Consider the following 14595-nt stretch of genomic DNA (forward strand, 5'->3'; position numbering starts at 1 on the left):
TATTCATCTTAATTGTATTTTTTGATTTGTTGTTTTTCAGACTAGTTGTGGGTTTAAATATCGTTTCACTGCCATGTTTTCCTGTAACATGTAATTACCCAGTAATGTTTTTACTTTTCCTGTCAACTTGACATGTTTTAATATAAAAACCCGGCGGACGCTTCGGCGCCGCCCAGCGGACGCCTCGGCGGCCGCCCAGCAGGACTGAGCAGGTTTACTGAGGGAAACTCTGGAACCATCATCACCATCATCATCATCACCAGCAGCTCTCTCTGCTCTGTGGCTGCAGGTTTAAATCCACAGTGCCATTGAGCAACACAGTGATGTGGTTGTGGAACCAGCAGCCACTGCCTGCCAGCAGAGGGTGCTGTTCTGCAGGGGAATGCTAACGTTCCACCAAACTGACCCAGTTACTGGAAGAAAAGCAACCCGTTACCATGGTAACGGTGCAACGTCACTGCAGTTTGCTGCATTTTAGCGCCGTTACTTTTGGGTTCGTTACTCCTTTAGCCGGCTAAAGGACTTTACCCGACCCACTTCAGTTCTAAATGGCTCCAACTGAACCTGGAGGTTCTGTTCACATCTCCAACAGGAACCAGAATGTTCTGACCCTCACAGTTTAAGACGCCACTTTTTCTTACAGACATCCTGCTATGGCGGAAATCACCATGGCAACCAGTGACTCAATCATCCCAGTTTAAAGTGTCCATCGCCGCTATTGGTCCGATTATGAAAGGAGGCGGGGTCTTGGCAGCAGTGATCCGCAATAAATATTAATAGAAATAATCATTTAAAAACAGTTACTCAAAATAAATTTATTAAAACACAATTAATTAGAAAAATAAAACCACAAATTAACAGTTAAATTCATTAAGTGCTAAATTAATTACAATAATTTTAATAATAAATTTCAAATGCATTTTATTTTATTCATTAATGGCTCATTAAATATATGTCTGATTCATTAAACTGCTAGCAGCTCACCTGCTAACTACTGGTTTAGTTAGTAGTTAGCTAAACTAGCCGTTTAGCTTTTCGTCTAATCTTCTGGTGTTACTAATAATTTCCATGAGCATCTCATTTCATAGCTAAACCTACTCAAGTCCAACATTTTGTCCCGCAGAATTCAGATTCTCTACATTTCTAGTGCCACCGTTTGAGGTGCTGCCAAAACCACAGAATCCATTTCATCAATAACTGAATGAATTATTGATTCATCTATTAATAACTGCATGAGCCAAACAACAATGTGAATTCTGATTCCCCACATGATGATGAAGCTTCAGGCGCTGAAGGATTTAATGACGATGTGTGTGGGAGCAGGTCAGGTGGACCATTTGGCCCTGGGTTTGGCCTGGCAGGTTTTGGGTTCTCAGGCGTGGAACCTCACGCCGTCAGAGAGCCGCCGATCCATGCCGCCACCATCTGAGCCACTTCCTGCCCCGCATCCAGGACGAAGGCGTGCCGAACGCCTCGCTCACACAGCCGGATGTCTCCGTGCGGGAAGTCCCTCCTCATGTCCTGGAAGTAGCTGACCGGACACCAGTGGTCCGTGGCTCCATAATAGAAAATGAGCTGCAACAGAACCAGGCAGAACTTGGAGGTTCTGATGGAAGCGGTGAGGCAATTCTGACCCAGACGTATGGGTTCTTACCCTGTCCAGGTTCTTCTGGATGGTAACGTTGTCTCTTTCCTGAACCATCCTCATTTCCTGGCCGCCCAGGTACATGGAGTTCACTGCAACCAGAACCAGAACCAGAGCCATGAAGGCGAGAGCCGAGCAGCGGAGGGAGAACGTTCATCATGTCGGAGTTTCAGAGCATCAAACCTTCAGCAAAATCACTGAATCTCACGTACTTCAGTCTGTACTCTGGAGGAAGTACTGGAGCTTAGCTCAGTATCTCCTGAGCAGAGGCGGCCCTAGCCTGTTTGGTGCCCTGGGCGACCCACCGTCCCGGCGCCCCCTCGCCTCCCCCAGGGCGACAAGGGGTTTGTTTTGTGGCTGTTGGTGGTGTGAAGGTCATCTGTGTCATCCAGTTTGTCTTTTTATTTGACAAAATCTTATTTCATACAAACATTTCCCTCAGCTCTAATTTCTATCCCTCAGTCTCTAATAAATGAAACATGAGGGCTTTAAAATGTGCAGACATTAAAATGTCTTCAAATAAACGTTTTCATAACATCCAAATCTGTAGCATCTCGTACCACATTGTCTCCAATAGAGCTTTAATATCAAACATTGAATATAGAAGAAATGAGGCTTCTGTGCTGACAGTGTGAATTACAGTCGGCTCAGACTGTCCTCAACATCAACAATTTACTAAACTATAATGTTTAAAGTCTTCAGTCTTGGTTTTACTCTTTCACTCTGGGCATAAACAAAATCATTTGCAAACCTTAAGTAATTAACCTTAAACATATGAACATGCTTTGCAAAATACTTCTTAGCACTTATTTCTTTGCAATTAGTTATCACTGAATAAATCACATAGCTTCACAAACGTTTGCTATGTGGAGCAGATTAACATGGCGTCCTGCCTTCAAGACAATACACAGGGCACAGCTGGCCCACCTCTACCAGCTACCCCTCACAAACTGCCGCCCTGGGCAGTTGCCCACATAGACACGAACACACAGACTCCTCATGGAGTGGGTCGGCCGCCATATTGAGTGTGGCCTTTCTGCCAGTTAGCTAACACAAGTAACTGGACTGAACTTCACAAAGTGACGTTCTACAAAGTATTTTAAGTTCATTCCCGTCATTGACACATTTTCTCTCACACACTGATACATTTGGTAATCAAAGAAACGACCAAAGACAGAGTTTCTAACTTTTAATGTGATTATTTGTTTTGGGGGAATTTCTGAATAAAGAGAAAAATGTTTTGATTTGATAGAAATGATTCTGATAAACTGTTTTTATATCGACACTGATGAACAGACATCCTTTTACAGTGTTTTATTTAAGAACATATTTACATGATGCCATAATTTAACGTTTCAAGATGTCAAGAAATAAAAATTTCCTTTTATTTTTTGACATTTTATTGTAACGACAATAAACTTTGATAAATCAGTCATTGACAAACATTAGCTACATATTTTTCTTACTTTTTTCCAGAAAAACTTTTACAGTATAAGTCCACTCTGCTATGGACAGCATAGACAAAGAGTGAAAAAAATTCTAACAGTAAATTATTTTTATTTCATTACATAAGCTGTCTTAATACATTAATACTTCAAATTGAGATATTTCTCTTAAAAATACACACAAAATAAAAGAATAAAAGTGTGCAATAAAACGCATTTTTAAATTTATATCATACTGGGAACACTGGGAGAAGTCCAGTGAGTTCTGAGACGTCCTGGTACTCAGGCTAAAGCCCACGATAAAAGCGAAATGATCCAAAAGTGTAATAGAAAATACATCTATTTTTCCTTCCCATTCAGAATAAACCTATATTTTCATCATGTTGTTTTCTGACTCGTAGCATCTTTATAGCTAAATAGCGGCGTTGTGAATCTGAGCTGTGAAACAGAGCAGCTCCAGCTCTGACCCTGACTGACCTTTCCTCTCTAAATCCCCTGGTCTTTAATGCACTTCCTCTCTAACAGCGGTTTCTCATCAGCTCTCTCTCATTAAAACCAGATGAAAATGTAGCTACGCTAACAATCAGTGGTTACTTCGGGCCAATTTAGCTACATAGGAAATATTTCTCGGTTGTTTAGAAGCGAGTTTCTGGCCGCAAAGTCAAGTAATTCTGTTCGTAAAAATTATGTTAATATTTATTTTCTTTCAATCTTACCTGTGAAAGGTAATGCAAATGTATTGTAAAACGGTTGAAACAAGTCCGAACAGCACAGGACTTGGGGAGCTCCGATCGCTCTGCTGCCACACACAAGATGGCGGCGACGTAACGTAGGACTCAGCGTTCAGTGAGGCGTCGACGTATTCATGTCTATCGTTGCCCATATCAGAAACAATCACTGTTCCTGCGTATCGATAAAAACAACTGGGACGTTTCTGACAGCAATTAACTTGTGACGAAATCTGCCGCTGCATTTTAAAATAAAGAATCAGGAAAAGCTTCTTTATTTGCTGACAGCTTAGTTTTAAGTTGGTTTTCTCTTAATTCAAGTGTTTTGAGATATTAAAATCTTGACATTTGCTGAGATTTGGTGTTTTTGCAGTAAAAATATGATGGTAAAAGCCAGCCCACTGGATTTAGATGCAGAGGAAGTTGCTGACCGCTCGCAGAGACCCGGCAGAACCCAGCAGAACCCACCTGCACAGTCTCCGGAGAACATCTGCAGCGACGGCCGCAACACGCAGGGGTCCAGCGCCGGCAGGCCACGCAGCAGCAGGCGGACCAGCAGGGCGGCGACGCGCTGCGGCAGCAGCGACAGCAGGAAGAGCGGCAGGTAGGCCAGGTAGCGCAGCTGGCACAGCACCGGGGTCATGACCTTTCCCTGCGGGCTCTGGGCCATCCGCTCGATGGTGGGGAACAGCAACACGGCCTTCAGGACCTGCAGGAGGACGAGACGGGTCAGCGCCACCTGGACCGGACCCGGTTCTGGTTCCGGTTCTGGTTCCGGACCTCCAGCTCGGGGCTCCTCCTCATCATCTCCAGGATCATGTAGCAGCCGATGGAGTGGCCCACCAGAACCAACCGGGTTCCTCTGGGGACCCGGTCCCGGATGAAAGCCAGCTTGTGTTGGATCTGTCCGTCCAGTCCAAAAACGTCCCGTCGTGCTGCCGCCGCGCCATCTGGACCGCAAGCAGACATAACCGTCAGAACCGGGTCCAACCCACTTCTGTTGCTAGAACTGGACCTACCTTCTACGAGGTCCATGGAGTCCGGAGGAGCGCAGTGGCCGGCGTGGCTCACCGCCCAGACGGGCCTTCCCAGCATGCCGTGCAGCGTCAGCAAGAAGCTCTCATAGAAGCCCACGACCCCCGGGTTTCCTGTGGGGACAGGAAGTACCGGATCAGGAGGACAGGAAGTACCGGATCAGGAGGGCAGGAAGTACCGGATCAGGAGGACAGGAAGTACCGGATCAGAGGGACAGGAAGTAACATCAGGGGGACAGGAAGTACCGGATCAGCGGATCTAGGCCCTCAGCAGAAAGTTCTGACCCACCTGGGATGAGGAGCAGCAGCACTTCTTCTCCTGATAGCTGAGAGGAACCGACTTTCAGAACCTCGGTGGCTGCTCCACTGCAGAAGAAAAACTCTGACTGGGTCTCCATCCTGGGCCTGCCGGAACCTGAACCTCCCGTTAGTTCGGTGTTCTGATTGGTCGGAAGTTTCAAACGGACGTTGTCGTCTTTGGACCGGATCCTCTGCAGAACCTGATCATGTTATGTATTCATTTATTGAATCCAGACAGGTTCTGCGGAAGGTCTGGGCGGGTTTGGACTCCCGGGTCCACCAGGAGACTTTGGACCAGAGAGAAATGATGGAGTTAAAGGTTCGCGTTATTCCAGCAGATTATTGAATGGACCTTTGCTCTGATGTTATCAGTTTTTATTCCTCTGTGAACTCTGGATTGATTCCTGCACAAGAACCGGATCTTTTCCTGGAACTGATCCAGTATGTTCTCCCTGGCCGTCAGTTACGGTTCTGGTTCAGGTTCTGATTTTGCTACAGAACAATATTCCCTAAATAAATAATACAGAAATAAGAAATTAAAGCGGCGAAACTGTCCCTGAACGCATCACTATGTTTAACAGCACCAACCCAGAAGTTCTCCCGGTTCTGGAAAAACCCGGCGTTTGGACCGGTCCACCCGGAGTCTGCTCAGCCAATCTTGTAGAGCTTACCTGGTAAACACGGTCAAACGAGCTGGTCATCGATCATGATCGAATAGAGCTTTTCTTCCGGTCTGGTCATGCTACTGCTCTCTGATTGGCTAGCTAAGGTGTTGCTTTGCTGCGTTTGAGGCGCAGCAGAGACTCGGAATTTCTGCCGTCAGAACAAAAAGTGCCGAAGAAGTCAGAAGATTCTGAATTTGATCGTGTAACAGACGTCAGAAGAGCAGAAAATCCTGCTGATGGTCACGTGTTTCCCACAAGCCTGTGACGTTTCCATCGATCACTGTAAGGCGCGCGAAGGTTTCTGAAAGGAGAGCTGGAAATCAGATCCGCCCCCTGCTGGTAAAGAGCTAAAAAAAAAAAATCTTAGGATGCCGGTGTAACACCGGTTTGGTTCTGGTTCGGTTCTCCATATTGTGTTCCGAACCTGGACCAATCATTTTATTTCTCTCCACAAATTCAAACAGTTTTGGAGAGAAATAACAGTTGGAGTGAATGATGACGCACAGTCTACGTCACCAGCATGTTTTTTTTGTCAGTATCGTAGGTTTTTGTCTGTAATTTTTTTATTTTTTTTATTTATTAAACAAACAGTATACAAAGACTCGTTGAGGCACAAAGAACATTACAACATGGGTAGAAAAAAGAAACTAAACAAGGAGCTAAGACTAAAGACAAGCACATAAACAGTAAGGCAAATGAATAACAATAGAGCAACTAAAGAAAAGTAGACATACTGGCTGTGATATTCTGGGGTTGGAAAGAACAAGCAGAGGGAATGTGGAGACGAAGTCTTTTTAATGGTGGAACGCAGGAACAGAACAGCTACTACAGTACAGGGGTTTCTGACTAACCCCACCTAATAAGTTGGCCTACTAAGAACTATACCTAGAACAGGTATATCTGTATTTCTACCACTAGGGGCAACAAACCACTCTATTACATTCCTTCCCTTTTAGATTTCTACTGCAACTAATATGTAGGAAAAAATGCATAATAACAGTAAATAAATTCCCTATGGCCTTCACTAAGAATTTAACAATTTAGGCTGCACTTAATGCTTTATTACCTCAAAAATCAACTAGCAGTAACTAAATCATACTTTATACATTTTCAAAGATTCAGTCTCTTTGGAGGAACTCTGTGCCTCACAGGGTATCTGCGCTCCGCTGATGGGCTTTGGGTTGTTTTAGGGGTTGATACCGAGGGTTCTTCTGTTGTCTGCCCAGGTGATTCAGCAGGCAAAGGTGATGCTGTCAGGGTTCCTCTCGGGTAGATCTCTTCGGGTTCCTCCACGAGCACTTGGGAAGACATAACTGGAGATTTCTCCACATCTTGTTTCCATGGTAACATGTGGTCGACATGTATGGTGCGCGTTCTCTGTCCGTCTTGTATCCGATAAGTGACGCTTCCCAACTTCTTCAGAACTGTTCCACAGGTCCACTTCACAAACCCTCCTCTGAAATTTCGGACACGACCAGTCTCTCCTTCTGAAAAAACGCGCAAAAATGGAGCTCTGCGATCATGATGTCGCTTTTGCTTGAACTGCCCCTGTTTAATGTGTTGGGCAAGTTCAGGTTTGAGAAGACTGAAACGGGTTCGGATCTGACGTTTCAGGAATAGCTCTGCTGGTGTGCAACCTGTCACGGTGTGCGGTGTACTGCGATACATGATAAGGAAGTTTGCCAATCGATGACTGAGTGGCAATGTGGCCTTCCCATCTGTCTCCAGTACATTTTTCATCAAAGATCGTTTCAGGATTTGTACTGACCTCTCTGCTGCTCCATTTGATGCAGGGTGATATGCAGGAACAGCTGTGTGACGGATCCCGTTTAACTCCAAAAACTGGCGGAATTCTTGTGACACCAGCTGAGGTCCATTGTCTGAAACAAGTTCTTCTGGAAGTCCATATGAAGAGAATAACCTTCTCAAGATTTCAATGGTATTGTGTGACGTGATGGATGTCATCGGGAATACTTCCAACCATTTTGAATGACTGTCAATGACCACTAAGAAATAGTGTTTGTCCTTTTCAGCGAAGTCAATGTGAATCCGTTGCCACGGTCTTTCAGGCCATTTCCACGGGTGGAGTGGTGCAACCGCTGGTAACTTCTGCACAGCTTGACAGATTTGACAGCTTTGGACCAGTTCTTGTATGTCACCGTCACACCCTGGCCACCACAGGTAACTGCGGGCGAGAGCTTTCATACGACATATGCCTGGATGTTCATGATGCAGGTCTTTCAGCACTTTCTGTCGGTAACTTGGTGGGATGATAACACGTTGTCCCCAAAGAACACATCCTTGTTCTGCTGACAGTTCCTGTCTGCGAATGAAATAAGGTTCAAGTGTTTCATCCTGCACATAATTTGGCCACCCATTCATGGTGTAGCTCCACACTCTGCTGAGAAGCGGATCTTTCATAGTCGCTTTCTCAATGTCTTTTGCTAATACTGGTAGTTCTTCCACATGAGAGAAGTAGAAGATGCTTCCTTCTTCTGCAGTGTTATCTGGTGAGTTCCGCGGTAAACGTGACAACGCATCCGCATTTGCATGGTCAGCTGATCTTCTGTACTCAATGTCATAGTTATATGCCATCAGAATAAGAGCCCAGCGTTGCATCCTCAAAGCAGCAAGTGTTGGCACCGCTGACTTTGGTCCCAGTATAGTCAACAATGGCTTGTGATCTGTTACGAGCGTGAATTTCCTTCCGTACAGATATTTGTGGAATTTCTTGACTCCAAAAATGATGGCAAGAGCCTCTTTCTCTATTTGGGCATACTTCCGCTCAGCATCGGTTAGCGTTCTTGATGCAAATGCCACCGGCCTTTCCTCTCCATTTTCCAAGATATGAGAAATGACTGCACCAACCCCATAAGGTGATGCATCACAGGCTAATTTCAATGGCAGGCGTGTGCTATAATGCACTAACACTTTGTTCTGCAGCAGTAGTCTTTTTGCATCTTCAAATGCTTGTGTACATGCTGTTGTCCAAATCCATGTTTCATCTTTTCTCAACAGGTTGTGGAGAGGCTGAAGGATGGTAGATGGATTGTTTAGAAATCGACTGTAGTAATTCAGAAGACCCAAAAAAGACTTCAGTTCAGTGACATTGGTTGGTTCTGGTGCCTTTGTTATGGCTGCAACCTTTTCCTCCATGGGGTGCAGTCCATCTTTGTCGATCCTGTGTCCCAAATATTCCACACTGCTCTGAAGGAAACGACACTTTGCAAGCTTAACTCTCACACCATGCTTCTCCAGGCGTGTGAGAACTTCTTCCAACCTCTGTAGATGTTCCTTCTCCGATGACGCAGTGATGAGAATATCATCCAGAAAACAGGTCACGTGATCCATCCCTTGGAAAATCTGATCCATCACAGACTGAAAAATAGCAGGAGCACTGGAAACGCCATAGCTGAGGCGACTGTACTTGTACAGACCTTTGTGGGTGTTGATAACCAGATACTTCTCTGACTCTTCATCTAACTCCAGCTGCTGGTAGGCATGAGAAAGGTCCAGTTTACTGAATGATGTTCCTCCCGCCAAAGTAGCAAAAAGGTCTTCAGCATTAGGCAGTGGATAATGTTTCTCTTCAATGCACTGATTTATGCTGACCTTGTAGTCACCACAGATCCTAATGGTTTTGTCAGTTTTAGGCACTGTAACAATGGGAGACGCCCACTCACTTTTCTCGACCTTTGAAATCACCTTCACCTTTTCCAATCTGTCCAACTCTTTTTCTACCGCTTCCTTTAGTGCATAAGGAACTGGGCGAGCTTTACAGAAAACTGGTGCAGTGTTTGGCTTAATGCGAATCCTGGCCTTAAATCCCTTGATGCAGCCTTGGTCATCTGAAAACACTGCCTGATGGCGTAGGATCACTTTCTGTAATCCTGGTTTTGCATCTTTTTGCACTAGTACCTTGTGTACTGTGAAAATCTGTTTCCAGTTTAGCTGTAGTTTCTTTAACCAGTTTCGTCCAATCAGGGACGGCCTGTTTCCCTGAACAATGATCAGTGGTAAAGTACTCTTTTGTGTTTCATACTGTACTGGTACAACTATACATCCACGAACAGCGATGCTTTGGCCTGAGTAAGACTTCAACTTTAACCCAACTGGTTTTATAGGGAACTGGGTGAGATGTGACTGGTAATACTTGTCACTTATCACTGATACTGCTGATCCTGTGTCCAGCAACATGGTGGTGTTTTTGTCTCCCAGTAAAACGTCCACTGTGTAACCTTTTTCACTGGAAGCGACAGAGTACACCGAATAAACTCCAAAAAGTTCGGCTTCATCATTTCTGTTTGATGCCTCGATGTCCGTTTCCACATACTGAGTTTGTTGTCTGCTTTTTTTATTTCTGCAAGCCCGAGCAATGTGTCCTATTTTTGCACAAACATGACATTGTTCATTTCTAAATCTGCAGTCGCGTGCTGAATGTTTTCCACCACATCGATAGCATGGTTGCCTTGTTGCTGTATCTTTTTTAGACCCCATCCAGCTCTTAATTTGATGTTTTTCCTCTTTTGAGTTCTGTCCCTCTTTTGAGTGCTGTCCCTTCCATCCTCTCTTAGAAAAAATTTGAACATTTGTCAGGGCATTGACTTGGTGAGGGTCATGGTGTCCAGAAAACTCCATAGTATTCTTTGAAGCAAGTTCCATGTTCACGGCAATCTCACACGCACGTGAAAAGGTAAGATCTTTTTCTGCCAGTAGCTTACGCTGTGCAGCATCCGAGCGCAGCCCACTGGCAAAACGATCTCTCAGCGCCTCATCCAAGTATTGTCCAAAATTACATGTGGCTGACAACTGCCTCAGGGCAACCACGTAGCCTGATACTGGCTCCCCCTCCTTTTGGTTACGTTTTTGGAATCGAAAACGCTCAGCTATCACCACTGGTGTCGGCTTATAGTGTGCTTGTAACGCTGCAGTGAGCGCTGCATACTGCATCGTGCTCGGTACTTTCGGAGACACAAGATTCTTTAGCAGCCCATATGTATCTGCTCCGATCACAGAGAGAAAAGTGCAAACAATCTTCTCATCCGGAACATCATTAGCCAACATCCATTGTTCCAAACGCTCCAAATATGACTCAAAATCTTCCTTCGATTCATCATATTCAACCACACGACCCACGTGCATAGCCATATTAGCTTCTCGGTGCTAAATCTTGTAGCTTCGGAGAAAAAAAAAAAACATACGGTTGTTTCCCTTACTTCCGCACAAAGTCTGTCGACAGGCTCATCTCTGTCACGCTGTGGAAATCTTTAAAAATCCTCGTCGCCAGTTGTGATATTCTGGGGTTGGAAAGAACAAGCAGAGGGAATGTGGAGACGAAGTCTTTTTAATGGTGGAACGCAGGAACAGAACAGCTACTACAGTACAGGGGTTTCTGACTAACCCCACCTAATAAGTTGGCCTACTAAGAACTATACCTAGAACAGGTATGTCTGTATTTCTACCACTAGGGGCAACAAACCACTCTATTACACTGGCAGTTACTTGTTTTTGCAGAAACATATTTCAAATGTTTCAATGAGGTGTAATACAGTTTAAATTGGTTAAGAAAAAAATCAAAACAAGGAGTAGAACCTCTGCATTTACAGCAGGATTTATGATATTTAACAAGCAAGAAGACAATATTTACCATGTCAGATATTTGACTATCAAGGCCATCAACATAGTATAATATGTGGGTGATGGTTTTCTCTGGGATGGCTTCAATTTTAAGGGACAACCAATTTTTAATGTCTCTCCATAGTTTAAAAGAAAAAGGACAGAAAAAAAGAGCTGATTAATGATTCTTCTGGACATTCACTAAAGATACAACATGTTGAATCAAATTTAAATCTTTTGTGCAAAAATTCAGCCACTGGGTAAAAATTGTGAGATTTTGAAGCGAGTCTCTTTAACCTTTGGTGAAATCGGCCATTTTACATACTTGGAGAACAAATTCTCAATTCTAGACAAATTGGTTATCAACAAGATATTATTATTGTAATCATTAAATAATTTAGATTTGAAGGCCGTCACAAGCAGAACATTATTGCACGTTCTATCAGTCTCACTATATTCTCCAATTTTCAATTTGGGTAAAGATGAAGTAACATTTGAATATCTGAAGGTGTTTTGGATGAGATGGATCAGAGCTACAGGAATAGATTTACATACTTTTAGATATTCATTACAAGAACAGTTCAGATTAAATTTATTGGTAAAATCTCTATAATTTAACAAAACACCATTAAGTACTATCCATACTATCCAATAAGTCAGTTACAAATAAAATACCTTTTTCATACCAGTCAGTTTTAAACATAGATTTTCTATTTATTAATATTGATCTGTTATTCCACACTATGGATCCATGTGGGGCAAAATTGTGGGTAAATATCATTTTCCTAAAATGTTTGTGAAAATTAGACAGTGCAATATTAATCTTGGTTAATTCAAAATCACATTTAAGCAAGAAATCCAAGCCACCGAGCTTATTAAATATAGATTTAGGGATATGAAAGCACATTGAGTTGGAATGAGACAAATAGTTTTTCAGCCAATTTATTCTAAATGAACCAATCAGAGCCTCAAAATTCCTCCTTTATCATAATCTTTAATAAGATGAGATCGTCTTAAATAGTGAGTTTTGTTCCTCCAGATAAATTGAAAGATTATTGAATTGGCTTTCTTAATATTCTTGTCAGAGATAAAAGCAGAATGGCATGAATAAATTAACTTGGACACTCCTTCAGCTTTGGACAGAAGAGTTGGTCCAGAACCAGTCAGATCTCTAGTGAACCAGAGACTCAAGAATCTCTTCATGCCATCCAAGCAACTTCCAATGTTTTCCTCCTCTCTTCTAATAGTATTTTTTGAAATCAGTATTCCCAGATATTTAACTTCAGACTTAACTGTAATGGAGGCAGCAGACCCTCAGAGCTGGAATGGATCGGCAGAAGTTCACATTTATCAATATTGAGAGACAAACCAGATTAAAATAGATTTTAGAGCAATGTCTACCTTAGTTTTATCTCTTGGAAAAATTGTTGTATCGCCGCAAATTGACTTATCTTGAATTCCTTATCAAAAATTTTGATACCGTGCAAATTAGAATTGTTCATAATTAGTAAGGTAGCATTTGAGTTGTTAATATAAATAATGTAGGTGAAATTGGGCAGCCCTGCCTGATTCCTCTTCACACAGAGAAACTAGGGGTCAAACTCGTTCCCAGGGAAACTGAGCTACTTATATCACTATAAAATAATCTGATTATATTACAACATTGTTCCCCAAAGCCAAAATATTTTAATGTTTTTATTATAAAGCAGTGTTCCAGTGAGTCAAAAGCCTTAAAGAAATCCAGGAATAAAATAAAACTGTCACTATCAATAAAGCTACGATAATCAATCATATCAAAAATCAGTCTAGTGTGATGATGGATATTTCTTCCCTTTAAAAACGCTGATTGGCATTCATTAATAATCATAATAATCCACTGTTTAAGCGATTGGCATAAACAAGAGCTAAAATTTTATAATCTGTACATAACAGAGTGATGGGTCTCCACTTGTCTAGTGATAAAGGATCTTTGTTTTGGGGATCAGAGTAATCAGACCTCGTTTCATGGTGGGAGAGAGACTGTTGTTTGAAATGCATCCAGCAGGGCCTCAATAATAGTTTTGGTAAATCTTTCCAAAAGAAAGTATAAATTCAGTGGTTAACCCATCTAGGCCTGGAGATTTACTCTTTTCCATTTGTTGTGTTGCTTCATCAAGTTCTTCCATTCTTAAGTCATCTTCCATAAGGTCTTTAAAATCAAGATTAATTGTTTCAACAGATTCCTGAATTTCATCAGAAAAATACTGGCAATTGGATTCTGAATACTTAGAACAATAAAGATCACTATAAAAATGTCTCATTGCTGCATGTATTAAATCCAGGTCTTCAGTGATGCTGCCATTAATAATTAGTTTCTGAATCTTTTTGGACTGTCTCTGCTTCTCAAGATTCAATAAATATGAAGATTTCTTTTCACCGTCCTGGAGCCAATGAAAGCCCCGTTTGATTCATCTAGAAAAACTTGATCTAGTTCAGATTTAAAACATCAGGCTGACTGTCGTGGAAAAAAAACTATTTCCAAGCACTGTTCAGGTGAAATCACTCAATCAGGTTTATTCATGAATTGTGCACAACTCAGAGAGTCACAGGACAGTCAATAATGAAGCAAGTCTGAAACGGAAAGCTCTGCCAGGCAGAGAAACACATGAGTTTTGTACAAAGGGATAAGGGATCCAAAGCCTGGGAATCAGACTGGTTCCCATGCAGCTGGGGAAAAACAACGTCCAACCTTGTGCATGTAGCCCAAACAGCTTTAACTTGGTGGGAATATGCAGAACTTAGAATAAACATATAGCAATACAACTAGCAGGTGTAACCTAACTGTAATTTTTCCACATCACTGACTCAGCTTTCAGATGATAAAACTGATTTTAAACAGAAAGAATTAATAAGTTGGGATTGTTCTGTCTCCTCAGCTTTGAAGCAAGTTTGCCTCTTTATTGTTGTCCTAACATTAAATTGAAACGTATTTAAAGGAGACAGATCCGTTCCTGAAATATCCTCACTGAGGTCCAGGACTTCTGGACAGAAAGTTTATTATTCAGCAGATTACTATTAAACTTCCAAGCTACGTTTGAAGGTGGTTTAGATTTATTCAGCAAGAGAAACAAGGTAACTGAACAATGATCTGTTAGAGGAGCTGCTGAGATTTCACAACTTGAA

At 42.5% G+C, this 14595-nt stretch overlaps 1 protein-coding gene and 1 long non-coding RNA gene across 4 annotated transcripts; one reads left to right on the plus strand and one right to left on the minus strand.

The window, feature by feature from the left end:
- Positions 1–804: 804 nt before the first annotated feature.
- Positions 805–11291, minus strand: ldah (lipid droplet associated hydrolase). Of its 3 annotated transcripts, none has more exons than XM_032547650.1 (6): positions 5824–6103; positions 4838–4966; positions 4599–4768; positions 4287–4527; positions 1655–1737; positions 805–1575 (listed from the first exon to the last, which is right to left on the minus strand). In XM_032547650.1, the coding sequence occupies exons 2-6, from the start codon at positions 4911–4913 to the stop codon at positions 1387–1389; spliced, it is 759 nt and encodes a 252-aa protein (XP_032403541.1). In that variant the 5' UTR covers positions 4914–4966; positions 5824–6103; the 3' UTR covers positions 805–1386. The 3 variants fall into 3 exon arrangements, 2 of the variants coding, with proteins under 2 accessions (XP_032403541.1, XP_032403540.1); XM_032547649.1 differs by having other exon boundaries at positions 5142–6103; XR_004336834.1 differs by lacking the exons at positions 805–1575; positions 1655–1737; positions 4287–4527; positions 4599–4768; positions 4838–4966 and adding an exon at positions 5408–5661 and having other exon boundaries at positions 5824–11291.
- LOC116709233 (uncharacterized) lies at positions 1502–2900 on the plus strand. The gene is made up of 2 exons (XR_004336835.1): positions 1502–1618; positions 1724–2900. It is a non-coding gene; the product is annotated as an uncharacterized LOC116709233 (long non-coding RNA).
- Positions 11292–14595: the final 3304 nt, after the last annotated feature.

The sequence above is a fragment of the Xiphophorus hellerii genome, chromosome 19 (genome assembly GCF_003331165.1).
Source record: "Xiphophorus hellerii strain 12219 chromosome 19, Xiphophorus_hellerii-4.1, whole genome shotgun sequence".
Taxonomy (NCBI): Eukaryota; Metazoa; Chordata; class Actinopteri; order Cyprinodontiformes; family Poeciliidae; genus Xiphophorus; species Xiphophorus hellerii.